Genomic DNA, 22,400 nt, shown 5'->3' on the forward strand with positions numbered 1-22,400 from the left:
GAAAGATTTTTTGGTACTTGGTTCTATTAACTCCGTTTCCAACTTGGATTTCTCTGACTGAAAGCCTTGTTTCTTATCCAGCTTATAAACTTCATTTATCTGGTAGTACTGCAACCAGTCAGATACTTCAAAAACTAGCACTCTGAACTGTGCCCGGAAACTAATGGAAAGCCCTGTGAGTGTGCTGACGTGATCCTGGAGTCCTGACTGGGCAGAACTCTGCAAAGAAAACCCTCCCCCAATCATTCACATGCTGGCATTTCTTTGCAGACAGCTACATGCAACACACAGTTGTAGCAGAAAGAAGTTGCCCCCCCTCCCGCTCCACAGTCAACAGTGAAATGTCCTAAGTGAGCAATGTGTGGGCAGGGCGAATGAATTCCAGAGTCTTCAGAACAGTGTACTTCAACCTTGCCTCCCCAGGTGTTGTTGGACTTCAACTTCCATCACCTCTGATCATTAGCTAAGGTGGGTGGGGGTGATGGGACTTGGAGTCCGATAACATATGGGAATCCAAGACTGAAGAACATTGCTCTAGAAGGCCCCATCCCTGTCTTGAGCAACCACCACCGTATAGAGATTGAGAACTTAAAGGGGGGGAGCAAATCTCTGGCCCGTGGTCCAAATGTGACCCTCCCCAGTTGGTCAGCCAGGGCATTTACCCCAAACCATGCCCCCACCCAAAAGTTTGATCCTGCTTGGTTCAAGAACATGCTGTGCTTGAACGCTGCAGAAAACGGAATTGAAAATCAACTGGTGCTGAGTGGTAGAACACACGCTTATATAAATACAGAATTTCCCACATTCATTCCCAGGCAATTTCAAAGTTGTCTTCAAACTGGTAGATATCTTCGGATCCCAATAGAACAGAGGCTATGTCCTTGCGATCTCAAGGAAATCGAATCTATTAGCCACGTTCTCCTACACTGCACTCTGTATCGAGATTTGAGGAAGGAGTTAATCGAACCCCTGTTAAAAAATCTACCAGGCTGTTCAACTGAAATGCTGACTAGATATTCAATTGAGGACACCAACCCAGAGCGAACTATGACTGTAGCTAAATTTTGCTATCATGCGGCAAGACTGAGACGCGTCGTGACATCAACTAACAACAGCGATAAAGCCGGCCACCAAGCCATAGCAGATAATACTTAAATGGAATTATCTCCCATTAAATTTTAGCTTAATTTTAACCTAACATGGGATCTGAAATATTATTGTTAAAAGAAGATATTTAAGAAATATTTATACTATGTATTATCGTTTTATTTTTTTCTTTTGCTGGTCTATGACCGTAATAAAGTTTTATATTATTATTATATTGTCTTCAAAGCATCTGAGGCAACTAACAGGTGCTATGAAAGACTTCTCCCTGCCTGAGAGTCTGGAGAGGGGCTACCAGTCAAAATAGACAACACTGAGCTTGATGGACAGATCAAAACAAGCACTCTCAAATATTGTGGATCTCTAAAGGACAGTCTGATCGGCATGCCTTTTGCTGGCGGTGAATATCAATTCTGTTGCCTATGGGAAATGAGTAGGACTGTGAATCTGTGGGAGTGTGGGAAAACTACAGAATGTGGTAATTGGTACAGAATTCAGCTTCCGGGGTATTTCTGGCTTTTAAGAAGCTTGCAGAGATTCTGGCTTCCATTACAAAGAGATGTTTTCTAAATGCATCTGAAATGGTATGAAAGTGGCTGCAAATTACTACACAGCGCCCCAACACAGTATGCATTTATTTAGTTTCTGGAAATTAGTTCTCACCTCGCCACCAAATACCCCGGCATGATTCTGTTTATCTGGGAAGACCAGTCCTAAACAAAAATTTGTGTGTGTGTGTGTGTGTGTGTGTGTGTGTGTGTGTGTAAGATACCTTTAGAATAAAAGTGTAAATCTTCGTTCCTTTGCAATCAATTTTAGCACAAAGTGGGTTTTTTTAATCAAAACCTAACATTCAAAAGGTAACGCTATCTAATGCATGCCCCTAATCTGAGGTCATGTGCTCACATTTTCTAAGCACAGCAGAGGTGTTAAAAGATAACACAACCCCTGCTTCCAAGCTCACAATCTTATAGACGCGATACAAACAGAAAAGGGAAGGGGAAAGCAATCACTGGAGCTTCACATATTAATTTACTTTAACACTTTGAATTTATGTATATTAATTATAGTACATTATTATAACATTATATATAGAGAGAGTGTGTTATACTGTAATGATATATTAGGATATATCTTCCTATGAACATAAAAATGTAAGGCTGTCATCAGTCTGCAGTTGGTGCGGCCGCCAATAGGCAACCGCACCAGCTGCAGTGTGGCAAATAGCAGGCACTTGGAACAACGCAGCGGCAGGAGGTGGCCCAGGTGAGCCGTTTAACAAAGTGGGAAGCACTGTAGTGAGGGGAAGAACAAAAAAATAAAATAAAAATCCTTCCAGTAGCACCTTAGATACCAACTAAGTTTGTTCTTGGTATGAGCTTTCATGTGCATGCACACTTCTTCTGTTGTTGTTGTTGTTGTTGTTGTTGTTCAGTCATGTCCGACTCTTCATGACCCCATGGACCAGAGCACGCCAGGCACCCCTATCCTCCACTGCCTCCCGCAGTTTGGTCAGACTCATGTTGGTAGCTTCGAGAACACTGTCCAACCATCTCATCCTCTGTCGTCCCCTTCTCCTTGTGCCCTCCATCTTTCCCAACATCAGGGTCTTTTCCAGGGAGTCTTCTCTTCTCATGAGGTGGCCAAAGTATTGGAGCCTCAACTTCAGGATCTGCCCTTCCAATGAGCACTCAGGGCTGATTTCTTCTTCAGTTACTTACCTGTAACTGGAGAGGGGAAGGTACTTCATACAGTGGTTCAGTAAGCCTCCACACTCTGTTAAACACACTTGCAGTGAGGGTTAACAGAGCGGGAGAGGGGGTTCATACAGCAGTTTAGCAAGACACTCTGCCTCCTTTGAGAGGTGAGTCGAGCAAGCAGGGTTGGCAGTCCCTAGTAGCTCATATAAGTGCAAGAGATGTCTATACGATATAGATGCCTTGTTAGGCTTGTATCGGTTTTAGCAATTGGTTTTAACATTTATACTATTTTTGTAAGTTGCTTTGGGTCAGTTTTATGAGAAAAGCAACTAATAAATGTAACAATAAACTATCATTGTTATTAAGGTATATGTTTTAATTATATATACACAAACAAACACATATTGTACATGAATACATTAACAAATTATGTGCGCGCACACCCTCAGAAGCTTTGAAGATTTTTTTTTTTTTAATCTTGTGTTGGGTAATTTACCTGTAACCATAGATCATGTTTAGTACCTTTCCTCTCTGGCAGTACCGCTTGCAGGTTCTGAGAGGCCCTTGCAGGTGTGACGAACTGTTTTGGCCCAGTGGGCCAGATCCTTATCTGACTACGTCTCTACCTGCCCACAAATGGCATTAGGTGTGTGGGGCAGGTGGGTGCGGATTTCGAAAAACGGTTCCGTGTGCCAAATGAGGACACCTGGTGGGCCAAATTGGGCCCCTGCGCTGGTATGATATGATATGATAGATGTTTATTCGGCATTTGCGCCCATCATACAATACAATCATACAATACAAAACAAGCAGTCAATCAAAAATCAGATAAAATCAAATAAAACGACAACCCAATACAGGCCGCGGATATAATAACACAACTCACAGGGACCAATATTATCACTTCGATAAAACATATATAAAAAAGAATTAAGGTTAAAATTTAGGCACCCAAAACTAAAACCAATGTCTAATTCTATTTTTGAAAAACATATCTAATTATCAGTAATCGGCTGACATGCCCTGCGATGGAAGTTCCCCACCATGGCCCCTTGGGGGGAAATGCTCATCTCCTCCTCATCTGCACATTCACTTACCTTTGGCCCCATACAGCGCAACGTTCCAGAGAGAAAGAGGCGCACCGGCAAGGAGGAGCAACAAAGTTGGGAATGGCCACCCTACCAGATCATGTTTTGGGAAAGCCCAGTGACAGGGCATATGTGCAACAGCCTTGCTCTGTCAATGGCAGCCTCAGCCAATTGCTGGTGCTGCAACGGCACTGAATTTGGGGGGATTGGCCTCAGAGTGGGTGATGAGAGGACAACAGGAAAAACAGTGGAACCAACAGCACTGCGGTGACGCTGGTTGGGTTTCTCTGGAACATTTGGGCGAGCGGTTGATGTCAATTCTGAAGAAAACACCTCGTGTTCTTGGCGCACCCATATGTACATATGGGAACCAGTTCAGTGCTCAGTCTTACACGTCCCATGTGAATTCTCCAGAACTAGAAGCTCTTGTGGGTTGTTCCACGAGCCCTACAGGAGACCTTTCCCTGCAGCGGTGCTGTTAGGTAATTGTAGGCACTGAATTTAATGGTCTTGTTCTCCCCTCCCCAAAAAAGCACATTGGATGTTCATGTGCCTTATTTTGAAATGTGCTAAACCACCCCTGCTCCGCTTGGGAGAACTTTTGCACATTTGGCTGAGTCAGATCCTGGACTTCTGCCCCCGCCCCCCAGCCCTTCCTTGAGGGCATCACAGATTCTTTCCTCTGTTGCCTCCCCACCAAAAATTTAGTTTCTAAACTTGGCAGGGCAGCGATCTGCTTCTTGTTTTACTTTCTGCATCCATGTAACTTCCAGGCTGCCCTATACCCAAAGTTGTCTGGGTAGTTTACAAGGATGAAAACCAACTAAATTGCCATCAGATCAACAACTTGCAACCAGTACACCAATATTAAATCAGAAATCACACAGAAACAGAGAAAACTGAAAAAATGCACTTCCTCTCGGAGATTCAAAAAAAAAAAAAACACCCCAAAGGCAAATTTTGCCCATTTCTACTATTCAACACATCATCTTCATAATTTATGATTCAGTGGAAATGCAGGATTAAAATGTTAATTAATGCAACATTATTTATGGCTAATTTATCCTCAGGAGACTCATTCCTAGTGATTTTTTTTGGCATCAGTAGAGATTTCTTACACTCCTCTCTTATCTTAATGTTAACTTCCTGATAAAAAAGACTTTTCTAGTCTTGAAGGATATGAAAAAGCTACTTTTGGCAAGGGGGCACAAGCAGACTTTGGGAATTGGTACTTGCAATTGCTTGCCTCTGCTGGGGGGTCCCTCCGCGCAACCCCCCTTCCTTTGTCTAGTTTTATTCTGATTGCATTTCCTTTCACTGCATGATACTGCACCGCAAATTTCTACGAACCATTGCTGACCTTTCTCTTTCGTTTTATTGTTTTTATTCCTTCTTTGCGCTGTTCAGCAAAAAACCAAAACCAGAAATAAAATCGGCTGGCGCGAAGATAAGAAAAACCGTTAATTCGAACCCTCGGGCAGCCCGATCCTTTTGCACCTTTGTGCAGCGGAGGGGTTTACAACCTGTCTTTTGCTTTCTCAAACGGCAGGGCTTCAGAAACGTTTTTGGGTATGTATTATATTCCCACTTTGGGTCGGCCCGCGTTAACAGCGGCAGCAGCGGACGTTTGTCATCCGCGTGACGCTCTTGTGGAGGGAATGAATCTGCAGGGACAGGGACGGTGGCGCTTTTGCGCACTTGCTTTTATATGACCAAAAGCTCGGCGTGGCTCCTCTAGTGTCCCGAAGAAGCCTTCCCGGAACTCTTAAAACTAGGAGCAATGACTCTTTTGCAAGGATCGAGGAGTCGCAGCTCAGGCGCGCCCTCTCCAGTTCAGCGCGCGCGCCTGCCCGAATCTCGCAAAAGCGCACGAGACGCCATCCCCACCCACGCGCCCTGATTGGCCACCCTTGGCACCCTGCAGCAGAGTAGGTGCTGGACCAAGAACCGGGGTGGGGACAAGGTATGAGGCATGGTAGGGGCGTGTCCTGCCGGCTTCCACATGTTTTCCCCATAAATAGAAGGCGCGCCAAGATGCTCCTCCAACAGAACTTCGCCACCCGCATCCAACTCTCGAAGTATTTCGGCTTTGGAGAGCAAAGATGCCACAGACGCTCAAGCTGGCCGGCAGGGCATCCTTGCTCGCGAGATGCTTTCCTGAGATTTGGGCTGATCCTGTCCTCAAAGCTCCGGTCAGGGTGATCAAAAGCCACAAGACCCTAGACGAGATGCCAGGACCCAGCGCTCTGAGTTTCTTCAGCGACCTCTTCTGCAAAAAGGGGCTGTCGCGGCTGCACGAACTCCAGGTAAGCTTTTACCAACGTAAAAGGAAAGGGTGTTGAATTATCCTCTCCCCACTTTTCCGTTCCTTTTTTTTTTAAACACATTGATTTATCTACTTTATGGCAGGAAAGGACCATTAAAACAGTAGCTAAGTTCTTCCTCTTGGTGCTTTGAGGCTTGAAAAATTTTGTAGTCACATCTGCTTAAATTTAGTAGTGGACTGGTTTGGTTTCAAAGGGCAGAGGAGATGCAAAGTAGGGTTTTTCTTTTTCTTTTGTTCCAAGTGTCTCTTGAATCAGATGGGGAGGCTGTAGAATTCTGCAAGCTTTTGAGTTTCACAGAAATCTTCCTCTGTGGAATGGAATAACATTACTTGTATGTCAAAACAAAATAAAAAATAAAAAAATCCTTCCAGTAGCACCTTAGAGACCAACTAAGTTTGTTCTTGGTATGAGCTTTCGTGTGCATGCACCCTTCTTCAGATACCATGCACACGAAAGCTCATACCAAGAACAAACTTAGTTAGTCTCTAAGGTGCTACTGGAAGGATTTTTTGATTTCATATTTTGTTTTGGCTATGGCAGACCAACACGGCTACCTGCCTGTAACTATTTCTGTATGTGCAAACTTTGATTCATTAAAACACACACACACACACATACAGCATGTTGGAAGTGTAGATTTTGGCGAATTTCCTTTTTTAAAAAATCAGTTCATAAAATGATGATACCCCAGTTTTTCTTTCTCGGTTATCTTGGCTCCATCAAAAAGTTTGTATGCCTGAATGTGGTGAGGTAACCATATATTTTTCATCCTGGAGACTAAGGAGAAAGTGAGCCTCAAAGTTAAGGTCAATTCCTTTAAAAATCCCAGGAGATTCCGATGAAGAACACTCCAACACATCTGTTTAAAATCCTGACTGTATCTATATATCTGTATCTATATCTATAACTATATCTTCAAATGAGCACTGGAAATTTCTTTCCAAAAGTGACAAGAACAAGGCACTGCAAACATTAAAAAAGTTCCCCAGAGCCATGCTGTATGTCAGGGATGGGGAACCTGCAGCCCTCCAGATGTTTCTGGATTCTAACTCACCAACATCAGCCAGCATAGTCTGTGGCTAGGGATGATGGGAGTTGTAGTCCGACAGCATATGGAGAGCCCCCGATTCCCCATCCCTGCTGAATGGGAGCTTATTTTGTTTTACTCTGTTTATGCAATTTAAACACATGCCCTGCAAGGAGAATAAAACGAGGTACAAAGATCTTTCTTCAGGTGTACTTAACATTTCCGATGAACACCACTCGTCTCCAGCCAGGCTTGTAAAAAGCTATTTAGATAATGTAGACTAAGCTTTCTATTCCTTGGCTTGCTTGTCAACACAGCCCTGTGAAAGCTTGGCAGTAAGGCAGGTTGACACAACTCTAGGTGTTTCGTTCTTTTTTTGCTTTGCCGTGTAAACCATTGGTGTCCTTTAAATACCATCTCTGTGTGTTTAAAGTCCACACTTCTGCAGCGATGTGTATAAATTGAGGCAGTTTTGCTTGCTTGCTTTGACTGCATGTGTGGAACGACGAGCATGACAAATGGTGTGTGATTTAGTCATCTTGACAAGAATGTTAAAACCTTTTAAAAAACTGAAAATGATCATTATATTAGCCTACACTTGCTCACACACGTCCTGAAAGTGAGAGAATTGCTTGAAGCTGAGGACGAATCTTAATTGGCCAGTTCACTAATCTGGTGGCAATTTCCGTGCCTTGTACTCCCAAAACTTACTTGCCTTCCAACTTTGTCGATAGCTTTATACTTTACATTCAACATGGACAGGAATGTATAGTTCCTATTCGTCCTTTCAACAGACTTTTGTGGGAACTTAGGTGTAGAGAAAGTAACTGGGTCGGTAATCCAAGGCAGGTATATTTACTCAGAAGTAAGTTACACTGAATTATTGGGACTTACTTCAATGTATTTTTTTCAAAACAAAACATAGTTTTATAGATTCCCAATATATAACAACAATTACAAAAATGGGGGGGGGGGACCACAAAAACGAAATCCCAACTTATTCCCCTCCTTTCCCCAAGACGGATCAGTCTAATTTAAGTTTTCCAAAGTCCAGTCTGTGATCCAATGTCGTCTTATGCATACAAAATTCCATTGATTATAAAGGGAGAGTAAAGCAGGTGTTTAAAACTGCAATTACATAATGGGCTAATCCTCACTTCTTCTTGTCCTGCTGCTTGCTGGTTTCTTTAGTGCCCAGAGTAAGCCCCATGAACTCAGTTTCAGGGTAGGCATGTATAGGGTTGTTCAGTAATTTTCTTCCATATCGGTGGCACTTGGAAGTGTTGAACTTTTCCCTAGATAGTGTTCTGTTGCGAAGATGAGCATGATACAGCTTGTAAAGCACAATTTGCATGTGAAAGTACTATGTAAATGAAAGGTTGTTTTTTTTTTAAACTTTTTGCTGAAACGTAACTCAGCAATAAATAACTTCCCCTTTGGGCTGTATCAGGTGTGATGGTTGGAACCGTGAGTGAGACTGGAAGCTTTTGTTTGAAACAGGCCCCTCCCAAACCTAATTAAGGCAATGAATCATTCATTTAGCCTACTGTATCTGGCTTCAGCACTCATTGGGTTATCCCCATCCGATCTCCTGGAACTGGACTTAGTCTCAGCCAAAAGAGCCTTTTCTCGAAAGTTAAGAGGAGACTGATTTTCAGCTTACCTCTCTTACAAGTCACGGAACTTGCTCACCATCTAACTTAGGCCTATTACCACCAAAGAAACTACCACACTACTTAACCAATCTCTCTGTTGTGAGGTATAGGTATGCCTTCATAAAAGCCAGATTTAATGTTTTCCCATCAAATGTTCTGAGCAATAGACTTTCCAATGGTCAAATCTCCCTCCTTTGCGACTGTAATAGTGGTTCCATAGAATCCTTACAGCATATATATTTTTTTGCTGTCCAATTCATTCGGCAGCTCGGTCCAAATTTTTGGTTCCACTTTTGAAGAAAACCCAAGATGGAACTCAGGATGCAATAATTAATTTACTTATTAAATGGCGAGGAACCGAATAGAACCCATATGGTCGCTATGTTTTTGACTAATGTGCTATTTATAAAGAAGAGGAATGGTTCTCTTCCCATTTATGACAATGCAGAAAATAATTAAGACCTATTATTGGGGAGATAAGATAGGTGATAAATTAATTTTAACGGATTTTTATTTTAAATTAAAAAAAACTAGTTCAGTTGGACTACTCAGATCTCAGTGTGACTTAGATAGAATGGTGTAAATGGGTTGTTTTAAAATTGGTTTCTTACTGTATTGTTTAAATTTGTTAAATTGTTTTACTCTGTGTGTATTATGATGAATGTGTTTTGCGGTGTGATATGGGCCACATGGCCGAAATAAACCTACCTACCTACCTACCTTCAGCACCGGAGCAATGCATGCTGCGTCTTTATACAATTTAATCGGGCTCCTGATGCCCCAGAGCTATGCCAGGATGTCAGAGTGACATTTCTTGTGGCAGTTTCTACGATGTGGGGTTCTTGCAACAGAGCTTCCTGTCCCACCCACACCCCCAGAAAAGGCACCCGCTTCTCAGTGATGGAATCACAGAAACGCAATCCCGTTTGTATGTCAGCAGATCACCACGGATGCTCTATATCAGGGGTCAGCAACCTTTTCCAGCTGTGGGCCGGTCCACCGTCCCTCAGACCATGTGCTGGGCTGGACTATATTTTGAAGGGGAAAAATGAGCAAATTCCTATGCCCCACAGATAACCCAGAGATGCATTTTAAATAAAAGCACACATTCTACTCATGTGAAAACACCAGGCAGGCCCCACAAATAACCCAGATATGTATTTTAAATAAAAGGACACATTCTATTCTCGTAAAAACATGCTGATTCCCGGACTGTCCATGGTCCGGATTGAGAAGGCAATTGGGCCGCATCCGGCCCACGGGCCTTAGATTGCCTACCCCTGCTCTATATGGCCATAAATAGCAAACCGTTTTTGCCAGCAAGCCAGTGCACTGTGCGAGGGCTGAATGGGATCCCTTAACTCTCACCCTGCAAAGAAGTCTACCTTAATTAATTAATTAAAATTAATTCCATTTCTGTACCACCCTTCACCTGAAGATCTCAGGACAGTTTACAAGATAAAAATACAGGAATAAAAGCTCAAATCAATAGTTAGAACAAAAACAAAACAATGACCCTCCCCACTGAAATTGCTTCTCTGCCCTGGTACGAGGGACTGAAATTCAGCGTGCAAAACCTTCCTAGTATGGGAACATGGTATTGTGCAAAGCTTCACCTGTTGGATATGTGCCTTTCATGTAGCTGTTTTAAAAGACCGATGCAGTTCAGAACAAGAACCATGCCAGGTGGGGGGGGGGGAGCTGGCAACCTCACCTGCAATCTTCTTTCTATATAAGATTGGAAGCAATCCAGCAAGTGAGATTAAAAACGTGTGTGCTTAAATCAAGAAAACCTTTAATAATAATTTAAAAAGACAAGGAAAAAAAAACACGTGTGTGCATGGACCATAGTAAGCAGGGAAGGAATTAGACTTCTCCTCTTGGTGTGGAACCCTCCCCGGAGCGTTCTGCGTTATCTAATAAGTTTTCCTCCTGCTTCTGTCCTAGATTGAAGGCAAAGCCAAGTACGGCCCAATGTGGAAGGCCAGCTTTGGACCCATCCTGACGGTCCACGTTGCAGATCCCAGCCTGATTGAGCAGGTGTTACGGCAAGAGGGCAAACACCCCATTCGCTCCTCCATCTCCTCCTGGAAAGATTACCGGGAGTGTCGAGGTCATGCGTATGGGCTCCTTACTGCGTAAGTGTTAATTCTTCTTCTCTCTCTCTCTCTACACGTGGGGCTGAGGGGGACAGATGTTGCAGGAGAGAGGTTTCATTGTCTAGTCAAAAGAGAATCCTTTTTAACCTTCTGCTCTTTATTTATACCATGGCAATTCGGAATTTCCAAGCTGGTGTGGGGCTTGTGAAGCCCATTAGCAGCTCTCTCTAGTCTTGTCTGGAAGAGTTTCAAGATGATCTTTCGAAACAAAATAGAAAATTCTTTCCAGTAGCACCTTAGAGACCAACTGAGTTTGTTCTTGGTATGAGCTTTCGTGTGCATGCACACGAAAGCTCATACCAAGAACAAACTCAGTTGGTCTCTAAGGTGCTACTGGAAAGAATTTTCTATTTTGTTTCGACTATGGCAGACCAACACGGCTACCCACCTGTAAGATGATCTTCGTTACATGGAGCCATGTGACGTGGAGGCCATTTGGGGAGCGATCCTGAGACCCTACTGTTTCCCATCGACTGCTGGATAAAATTGAGAGCCTGGGAAACAGTGTGGGACCCGACATCGTTTTCAGTTCCGGTGACATGAAAATTTATGAAAGTCCCCACAGTAGGCAGTTACATAATCTACCACCTACACACGGTGTGTGTAAGCAGCTCATCTTAAAGGAGTTGCATGTAACATAACGTCCATTTCCTGCTCTCCCTGTCCTATACAGTATTTGGCACTCTTCCCCGATGAATGAAGTAGCAACCACCTGACTCTTACACAACAGGGGAGGGGAAGCCTGTGACCTGACACTACTGAAAATACAGCTCTGATCTCCCCCAGCCAACGTAGTCAGGGGTGATGGGAGATCTGGTCTAGCAACATCTAGAGAGCTGCAGCTTTTACAGGGCGGACAACCTGCAGCAGAGACCTCTGGCAATCCTAAACCGGAGAATTAAGGCCTTTAGGCATGACTGGTGTGGAGGTCTACAAGGGTGGCGCTGTGGTCTAAACAATGGAGCCTAGGGCTTGCCGATCGGAAGGCCGGCAGTTTGAATCTCCACAACGGGGTGAGCTCCCGTTGTTTGGTCCCAGCTCCTGCTCACCTAGCAGTTCAAAACCACGTCAAGTGCAAGTAGATAAATAGGTACCGCTCCGGCGGGAAGGTAAACGGCGTTTCCGTGCGCTGCTCTGGTTCTCCAGAAGCGGCTTAGTCATGCTGGCCACATGACCCGGAAAAACTGTCTGCGGACAAGTGCCAGCTCCCTCGGCCTATAGAGCGAGATGAGCGTCGCAACCCCAGAGTCATCAATGTTTGCAAGCTGCTGCCTGGGCAACAATCCCTGGCCTGACTCTTAGCACAGTTTCACAGAAGCTTTCTCTGTTATTGCTTTGCTTGGGTTTTGTACTGCTCCTTCAGGAGCATTTCAACTCCAGATTCTGAGCTTGCATTTCCTACTGTAAACAGAAAAGGGGGGTCCCCCTTCCCCACCTTCCACCCGTTTTTTGCAACCCTCCTCGCTGCGGTTTCCTGTTCCTTGCTCTCGTGGTTTTTTTTATTTCCCGGAAATGTGTCAGGCAGGAACTGCAGGATCCTTCCTGGGCTTGCACAAAAGTGCCAGATGGGAGTGAGAAATAGCTAGAGCAATTCTATGACTCAGGGCACCCCTTGGTGGGAGTTTTCTCATCAGCTGGGCTGCTGCTTCTGCAGTTTAGACACAGGATGTGAGTAATGAGCGGAAGAACAAAGCCGCCGGCAGTTTTTCTCTTTCGAAGCACCGCTCACGAATTTCAGCGCCGGGATTTTTATCCTTCCTTGTGCAGGGAACATGCTTAGGTTCCCAAAGCTGAGGACCTGGGGCCCCTTGTTTTGGGGTACTTGCAGCTGTCCTGTACATGTCTCCTGCCCAGGGAGCTAACGGAGGCCTCTTCTCTTCCACGCAGGGAAGGCGAGGAGTGGCAGAGAACCCGCAGCCTCCTTGGAAAGCATATGCTGAAGCCGAAAGAAGTGGAGTCCTACACTGGCACTCTGAACGATGTGGTCAGTGATCTGATCCGAAGGCTGGAGCACCAGCGGAGTTTCCACGATCAGCATGTGGTCAAGAATGTGGCTGACGAATTTTACAAGTTTGGATTGGAAGGTATGTGTTTTGTTTACTGCATTGTGTGTCACCCGAGTAAACCACGCAGCCCAAAGTTGTATCGGTTGACATTGAAGCATCGGGGGGGGGGGGAGCCAGGATTAATCTTTTGTTCTTGCTGCGACAGCTAAGGTGGTCATTTTCAGCAAGTTCTGGGTTGGATTTGTTTGGGAATGTTTTTTTTTGTTTTAGGACAGGGTGACAATTCAGTAAGATTATGTCAGGAGTACCTTTCTCACCTTCCTGTCTCCCGCAGTGCCTCATTCAGCTCTGCTCCTGCAAAGCTGCATTTGCCACTTCACAAAAGCTCAGAAACTCTCCTGGTGTCCCTGCTTCCAAATTCCTTTCGCCTTCCAAATTCCATAAGCCGGAACAATGTGTTCTGCAGGAACTGGCATTGAATGCAGAATCCTCCAGCATCCTTTTAAAGGAAAATCTCGGCTTTCATTTTTGTTTCTGAAATGACAACAAATTCTAAGTTTTTAGCCCTTGTGGCTGTAAAGATGGACCTGAAAGCCGAAGCCAAAGTGTGAGGTTTTGTGAAGGAGGATGAAGGAGCTGGGACTATCGTGCTTTACCTAGTTAATTGATCTTTCTCCTATCTAGTGGAAACAGTTATGAAAGGTGTAACTGAATTGGCTTAGTTTGCATGAATTGCAAAATCCAGATCTTGTAATAGAATTCTGAGAATTTTTTTGGGTTGACCAGGGAGCTAGGTTGACCATCAACACATTCACAATATTTACCCATTCTTATATGGATATATTAAAAGAGTCCCCCACACACACCTGTCATTCACCATAGATGTGCCAAACAGTTATTGTGAAAGATCGATATCTTGGTCTGACTCAAGTTGTTGAAGTGTTGTTGAAGAGCTGGGGAAATCTGTGGCACCCCGTAGATGATGTTGGACTCAAACTCCCATCAGCCCCAACCAGCAGGACCAATGGTTAGCGATGATAGGAGCTGGAGTCCAACAATGTGCAGTGTGGCCACATGTTCCCCACAGTGTGGCCAGATAACATCTCCTCTTGTGGCTTAATCAATTTAAATGCTTTTTGTTCTAGGCATCTCTTCCGTCCTCTTTGAGTCCCGCATTGGTTGCTTGGAGCCCAAAGTCCCCAAGGAAACGGAGAACTTCATTAGCTCCATCAACACCATGTTCATCATGACTCTGCTGACGATGGCGATGCCCAAGGTCTTACATCGCATCTTCCCCAAGCCATGGCAGAAGTTCTGTGAATCCTGGGACTATATGTTTGAATTCGGTGAGTGTTGCCACCAGAGCTTGTCAGCACCTTGAAGAGGAGCTAAAGTTAAGGTTACCAGACATCTCCGTTTCCCAGGGACAGTCCCCGGATTTACAAATCAGTCCCCATACAAAATCAGTTGAAGTTTAAAAGTGTCCCTGGATTCATTGGGGGGGGGGAATCTGGTAACCTTAAGTTAAGTGGCCTGTTGTTGTAGCACAAATCATAATCTTTGTTGCTCACTAAGCAAGTTGGGCATAAATTGTGGCATTTCACTCTCACTACACACACACACAGTGTGTGTGTGTTGGGGTTATCTCCCCCTCCTGTAAGAAGTTGCACAGTTTTTGTTGTGCTTGGAGACTACAGGTTAAATGCACGTGCTGCTTGATTCCATATGGCTCTGAAGGGTGGTTTAAAACCGATGAAACCACCGTTCCAATTCTGGGAAGAAAGAAAAGATTAACCGTTGCAAGTTTTAATAGCAGGACCAAGAAAGCCGTCTGCAACACTTACCAATAATTATATGTCAGAGAAGGCCTTCAAAAAAGGAATATTTTTTATAGGGTTTTCTAGATATTGATAGGATCAGCTTTAATAATAACCTTTCCCCCAGAAATGCATTCGTAGTGATGCTACAGGCAAAAACAAACCACTCTGGGGGGGAATCCACAACTATTGAAGTGCTTTAAACATGTGAAGAGGATGTGACCCATGCATAAACCAGCCATTTAGCCTCCTTGCAGCTAGATCATGCAGCAGCTCTCCTGTCTAGATAGCAGCGCCACGAGAATTCAAAGGAAGGGCAGCCTATAAGCCCCTGAAATAACTGTTTGAGCTGTCTTCCTGCGAGAAGCAATTGGCCCAGGCTGTCATGTCCGCAACGGGTGACTGAATGCATTGCTTGGCGGCTCTCCCTAGGGAGCAAGTGCTCATCTCGTGCCAATTCCTTTCCAGCCAAAGGGCACATCGACAAGCGGATGGCTGAAGTTTCAGAGAAAATCTCACGGGGGGAGAAGGTGGAAGGCAAATACCTGACTTACTACCTGGCGCAGGAGAAGCTGTCCATGAAATCCATCTATGGAAACGTGACCGAGCTTCTGCTAGCTGGCGTGGACACGGTAAGCCTTTCGGAAGACGCTGGGGGGGGGGAAGCGCTTCTTACAGGAGCAGGATTCCACCCCCCCCTCCCTTACACAATTGGGCACAAAGTGAAGTAGGTCTCTGAGATGGAAAAATAACAGAAGACCCAGGTAGTGGCTGGCTGGCATACTGTGCTTTCTTGTGGGCGGTGGAGACAGACAGTGGCGTCTGATAAACCCCTCTGGTTATCAGTGCCACGCCATGCAATTCACTTCTATCCCCTCTTGCAGGAGGGCAATTTTACAGCTATTAAGTGCAGCTTAATTTGAGCCTGGAACTTATTTTCTGTGCCAAGGCCTAGCCCTAGAATATGAAGTAGCTGGGTTTTTTGTTTTGTTTTAAAAGAGCACCTCTGTGCACGTACAAAGTAATTTCCTGGTTCTGGGGCATGGGACTCTGCACACACCTCTTTCTCTCTCTTGGAACGAAGGCTAGAAACACTCCCTTTCTCTTAACTGGTAATAATCGCAACGTAACATCTTGGCTGTTCTGTGCAATGTGATTGGCAGAACGAGAATCCTATACCCCCTTACCCTATTGAACTCAATGGGACTTCAACTTCTGAGTAGGCACGTATAGGATTGCCCTGCTAATATTTAGTCTTCTGCCATGCAAAAGAGGAATAACTCTGCTGCAGAAATCCCATTCTGACTGGGGTCCTACTCCTAATAGCCTAACGATGAACCCTGCCCTGGTCGTTGTCCCTGCAGATTTCAAGCACTTTGTCCTGGAGCCTGTATGAGTTGTCCCGTCACCCGGAGGTGCAAACAGCCCTCCACCAAGAAATTGCAGCAGTGATGAAGGGCAACGCCATCCCGACGGCAGCTGATGTAGCCCAGATGCCCTTGCTGAAGGCGGTGGTGAAGGAGGCGCTGAGGTGAGCGCCATTTCGGGAACGGATGGGAGAGAGTACATGGGGAGGTTGCTTGCTGAGGTTGCTGGGGGAAGCATAAAATGTGACCAGGTCTGCCATTGCCTAGAAGACCACTATGCTGCAGTGAGGGCTGGTTCATTAGATGGAATGGGGCACTGACCCACCAACCTTATCCCGAGATTCCTGCATTGCAGGGGGTTGGACTAGATGACCCTCAGGGTCCCTTCCAACTCTATTATTCTATGACATTGGCCATGTTGGCTGGAACTGTTGGGAGCTCTATTCCCAACAACATCGGCAGAGCGCCAGGTTGGGAAAAGTCAGTCTAATCCTTTTAAAAGTTGCATTGAATAATAATAATAATAATAATAATAATAATAATAATAATAATAATAATTTATTTGTACCCCAGCCACTCTGGGCAGCTCCCAAACTAATGTTAAAACAATACAGCATTAAATATTAAAAACAGGGCTGCCTTCAGATGTCTCTTAAAAATAGGATAGCTGCTTATTTCCTTGACATCTGATGGAAGGGTGTTCCACAGGGTGGGTGCCACTACCAAGAAGGCCCTCTGTCTGGTTCCCTGTAACCTCACCTCTCGCAATGAGGGAACCGCCAGAAGGCCCTCGGCTCTGGATCTCAGTGTCCGGGCTGAACGATGGGGGTGGAGACGCTCCTTCAGGTATACAGGGCTGAGGCTGACATTCAGGTGAGGACCAAGGATGGAGCCTTAGGCAGCTGTATAGGAAAAGGAGGCAGATGCTCTGTGATTTGGCCACTAGCATTCATCCTGATGATCCTTAAAGCCAGGAAGATTTAAACTGATCTGCTGCACTTTTCAAGCTCTGTACACCTAAGTAAGAAAATCGGGGGCTTCCTTTGGGCCGCAACAGCTGCAGCAGCAGAGTCACTTAGCCAGCTAGGAGATTTGCACTCAAAGAGGAAAAGGTTAGGGAGCTGAGTAAACATTGCGACACGTTGGGTGGGAAATAAATTCCTTTATATTCACTTTGGCTGCTCTGTTTTCCCCTGCAGGTTGTACCCTGTGATCCCTGGCAATGCACGCGTCATCTCAGACAGGGACATCCAAGTGGGAGATTATCTGATCCCCAAAAAGGTGAGCGTGTTACAAAATTGGATGCAAATAGGGGATGGGGACGGATGATAGCCATTGTTCTCTGGGTGGAGCTAAAGAGAAGCAGTAGCTTTAAGAAGGCAACATCCATTCTGGGATATGCATGGCTCCTAAAGGGCCATAGCTCAGTGGCAGAGTAATTGCTTTGTATGCAGAAGGTCACAGGTTCAATGCCCCAGCAGCTCCAAGAACGGCCAGCCAAGACTTGTGTCTGAAATCCTGGATAGCCACTGCCAGTAGATGTAGACAATGCTGAGCTGAATGGACCAGCATCATGACTTGGTAGAAGGCATGTCCCTTTGTTCATAAAGGAAGCGAGCCTGGGAAGTGTGGCTTGTCTTCCTTTCTTGAGTCCTCTGGAGCATTCTGGCTCTGCAGTGCACCTGCTTCCCTGTGCTTCTGGCACACTGTGGTCCTCAGCCTCATAGGTTGGTGGTGAGCAGATGGCCCTGGCAGGAGGGATTGCCTGGTCTTCTGCTTCATCCAACACAATGCTCCTTTGGCCTATGACGTGCAACTGCTCCTTTAGGTCAGCAATGCTGCAGGCAGAGAACTGCTGCAAATCCTGGAGTAGAAAATCCCAACACCTACAATATCTGGCCAAGGAAACACATGTGTGGATCAGGGGGGTCATTGCTTGGAAGTGTTGGGTGTGCACTCAATCTGAAGAAGTCTTAAAAGCAAGCCTGGCCGGTGAACCCAAGTGAAGGGAATATGCATCCTTTAAAAAAAAAATGCTTCTCGGCATCCTCTTGCAACATCTCAGGCACATAGGTATCCTCAGCAAACTGATGCATGTGCAAAAGGGTTCCTTGCAGGAGGGAAATCTAGTGCAGGAGGAAGAGGAATGGCAGTAGAGATGCAGGGAGAATGAGGTTAAGGCTGCTGAGCAAAAGCTTTGCTCTCCAAATGAGGAACGGAGGAAGCCGTTGAAGGAGGACTATGAAGGCATGCTTCTTAAGAAGGGATCTTAGAGTCTATGGACTGCTTTCCTCATGATGTTCCCTTTCCCTGCTCTTTCAGACCTTGATCACCCTCTGCCATTATGCTACTTCACGCGACGGGAAGTACTTCTCCAATCCCAACTCATTCCGGCCGGAGCGATGGCTGCGAAAGGACGATGCTCATCACCCGTACGCCTCTATCCCCTTCGGCTTCGGCAAGCGAAGTTGCATTGGACGACGGATTGCAGAGCTGGAAGTGTATCTCGCCCTGTCTAGGGTGAGTGTCTGCAAGGAGAAAACCCTAGATCAATACTGATGGATTAAATGTGAATGACCCTAAGGGGCTGTTTTCATCTTACGGAACTGAGACACAGTGGGTGGGTGGGTTCATTCCCAAAGCCCTGTTCTTGGAGGGACCAAAGGTTGCATTCACCTTCTGCCAGCTTTTACACCACCATCCCTCTTGCTGACCCCGGTCCTTCTTAAAGGGACCAGTTAGAAGTTTGGCAGGAGCCAAATCTAGTGGGCCTAGATTTGCAAGATTCCCTGAATCTCAGTGGAAAGAGAATGCATTCATTTTTTAAATAAGAATTTATTGATTTTTCCTAACAATACAAAGCACACTAAACATTACAAAAAAACAAAAAAAAAACAATTAATACAAATACAAAAATACCAAAAAAAGAACAAGAATAATTACAAAACATAAACACTTATATAATTATAACAATACTATTCTTTAACATTGGCAAATGACCTCCTCACGCCCTCTCTTTCTGCGTTCATTGCAAACCATCTTTAGTAATTTTGATACATTATTTAATCAATGTTCTCTTCTAATCTTATTTTGAAATAAAAATACTATTACCTAATTCCTATCTTCTATCTTAAAAATAACTAATTTCCTAACTGTAACCTAATATATCTTCTGATATCCTTCTTAAACGACAATCTTAACGTGCTGTTTCAAATAGTCTTTAAACTTCTTCCAATCTTCCTGAACCGCTTCTTCCCTCTGGTCTCGGAGTCTCCTGGTCAGTTCTGCGAGTTCCATATATTCAATCATTTTCATTTGCCAATCTTCCACCGTTGGTAATTCTTCAGATTTCCAGGTTTTAGCTAATAGAATCCTAGCAGCTGTTGTGGCCTGTCTTTATTAGGGATTTCATAGTTGGTCATGCATTCAGATCTTGTTTCGCTTGCTCTCCTCTCCTCTGGGCAAGCATCTCCTTTGGCTTTTCTCCAAGATGACATCTTCATTTTATGCCTTGTCCCTTGCTCAGTAACTGCCCTGCTAACAAGCCATCGCTCCCCTTGTCTTGCAGATCCTGATGCATTTTGAAGTGAAGCCGGAACAAGAAGGCCACATCGTGAGACCCATGACACGCACTCTGCTGGTACCCGAGAAGGAAATCAATCTGCAATTTCTGAGCCGCTAATCAGGACGAAGCAGAACTGTTGATGCTTCCCATCAAAGCACACTAGACCTCGTGGCTGGGTGTGACAAAGCTAATCTTCTGGATTCTTTGGAGTCTGCTTGAAGAAGGGCTGTAGAGCAGTGACATTGACTGAGGTCAGCCAAAGGGGCCACTGGTGCTTCCTCTCTTAAGTGGCACCCTCTGCTGTGTCTTGGAGGTCCAGTTCTAGGACTTGCTAAAGATAATTTCTCCAGAGCCAGCATTTCCCAGCACATTATACAGAGCATCAATGTGCACTTAAAATAAACAAAGGGGAACTGTGGGAAGAGCAGTTTTTGCTCTGAAACGCACCTGCTTTTCTCACTCAGTTTGATAGTTCCCAGAACTTTCTGAAAATCGGATGGAGAGCTAGGAGCCCAGTGGCAGGTTGTGACTGTTCTGTATACCAAACTGTCAATGTGATATCTGCGCAACTGTGAGGTCATGTATGCTCCGTGACTGCAACATCAAGGAAGGCCATCCAAAAAGGAAGCAATACGGGTGGACTTCTTGCATCTTCTCCAGGCACAACATTGTCCATTCGGTGCCATTGGCATATGTGAATCGTCCATATTAGTTCAGTGTTGGATCACTGTCAGAATGCAGTCGCCCAGGTTATCTCTCGCTAGTGGAGACACCTTGAAAGTGATATTTAGTTTCCTTCTCAGGGTGGAAGAGCTGGTTTCTAGATGCAGGGACAGTATTTATATCCCCCACCCAGGTGTGTGAAAAGACCCCCAAAGCAAGCCAAACTTCATTTCAAATTATATGTGGTTTTTTTAAATCACTGAATTTGAGGCAGTTATATAGATGTTCCCTGTTTGGAGCTGTGGGAATGGAGAACAGGAATGTATTTAAGTGCCTTATTATTTATTATTATTAATATTGTTATTATGCTAATCTTTTGTATTTTAAATATAATCATTTATATTTAATACCCTTCCCCTACATATTTATATTTTTATAACCTATAAATTATGTGTTCTGTATTTTAAAAAAAGCTGCAACTAAACAGTTCCTGTAACCAAAGCTGTCTACCTTAAAGGCTGTTTCTTTGGTGCTATGTTTAAATGTTATTTATTATCTTTGGATAATAAACATGAACTGGTTTTTAAAAATCTGACTTGCTTATCTGTGACTTTGAGCTGAAACGCCAAACTGTGGAGCAGAGAGATCTGGTGACTTCTGTTTCAGTGTATCTGAAGAAGTGTGCATGCACACAAAAGCTCATACCAAGAACAAACTCAGTTGGTCTCTAAGGTGCTACTGGAAAGAATTTTTTTTATTTTGTTTTATCATTAACCAGTGTGCCAAAAAGCTTTCCCCCCCCCTACAGAGTTCCATGGAGCAGCCAATCACAGTGCAAAATCCCCCCCCCCGGTAGTGTAGTTATACCAAGTCTGTCTAGGTTAGTGCACCTGACAAACTGAGCCCATTTTTAAACTCCAAGGAAACGCACCACGGAGGGCTCGCAAGGGCTGGCATCCACACCCAGGAAAGCTGGGCAGTTGCTGAAGCCCCGGTGCCCAAGCAGGACCCACAGCTGACCCCTGCCCTGAGCCACCAGGCGGCTGACTCTGACAAACCTTTAAATCCCCCCCCCCCGCTGTAGCATCACTCTGGGTCAATGTGAATGGCAGATAGACCCAGCCACCCAGTGCTCTTTGAAGCATTGCTGCTGGCCATCACTGTCTCCACATCTGACAGTGAAGCCACCCCACCCCCCGCATCCACCTGTCTCTGGCAAGGCAGTGCAGTACAACAGGGGCAGGAAAAGAGAGGCTTGTATACAGGGGGAATAGAATCATAGAATCACAGAATCATAGAGTTGGAAGAGACCACAAGGGCCATCCAGTCCAACCCCCTGCCAAGCAGGAAACACCATCAAAGCATTCCTGACAGATGGCTGTCAAGCCTCTGCTTAAAGACCTCCAAAGAAGGAGACTCCACCACACTCCTTGGTAGCAAATTCCACTGTCGAACAGCTCTCACTGTCAGGAAGTTCTTCCTATTGTTTAGGTGGAATCTTCTTTCTTCTAGTTTGAATCCATTGCCCCATGTCCGCTTCTCTGGAGCAGCAGAAAACAACCTTTCACCCTCCTCTATACGACATCCTTTTATATATTTGAACATGGCTATCATATCACCCCTTAACCTTCTCTTCTCCAGGCTAAACATACCCAGCTCCCTAAGCCGTTCCTCATAAGGCATCGTTTCCAGGCCTTTGACCATATTGGTTGCCCTCTTCTGGTCACGTTCCAGCTTGTCAGTATCCTTCTTGAACTGTGGTGCCCAGAACTGGACACAGTATTCCAGGTGAGGTCTGACCAGAGCGGAATACAGTGGTACTATTACCTCCCTTGATCTAGACGCTATACTCCTATTGACGCAGCCCATCTGAAGCAGAGTGTTAATAAGAGGCCAAGGCTTGGGATAAGCAGTGTCCAGGC

General features: G+C 45.0%; 1 protein-coding gene across 1 annotated transcript; it reads left to right on the forward strand.

Moving 5' to 3' along the window:
• Positions 1 to 5,876: 5,876 nt before the first annotated feature.
• Positions 5,877 to 21,063, forward strand: LOC117040613 (25-hydroxyvitamin D-1 alpha hydroxylase, mitochondrial). The gene is given in 10 exon segments (XM_033138470.1): positions 5,877 to 5,975; positions 5,978 to 6,198; positions 10,849 to 11,039; positions 12,948 to 13,144; positions 14,212 to 14,412; positions 15,352 to 15,515; positions 16,248 to 16,414; positions 17,450 to 17,531; positions 18,573 to 18,770; positions 19,819 to 21,063. Coding segments are annotated over 10 exon segments (1,584 nt in total). The 5' UTR covers positions 5,877 to 5,926; the 3' UTR covers positions 19,933 to 21,063.
• The last annotated feature ends 1,337 nt before the right edge of the window (positions 21,064 to 22,400 follow it).

Source organism: Lacerta agilis, chromosome 2 (genome assembly GCF_009819535.1).
Source record: "Lacerta agilis isolate rLacAgi1 chromosome 2, rLacAgi1.pri, whole genome shotgun sequence".
Classification (NCBI taxonomy): Eukaryota; Metazoa; Chordata; class Lepidosauria; order Squamata; family Lacertidae; genus Lacerta; species Lacerta agilis.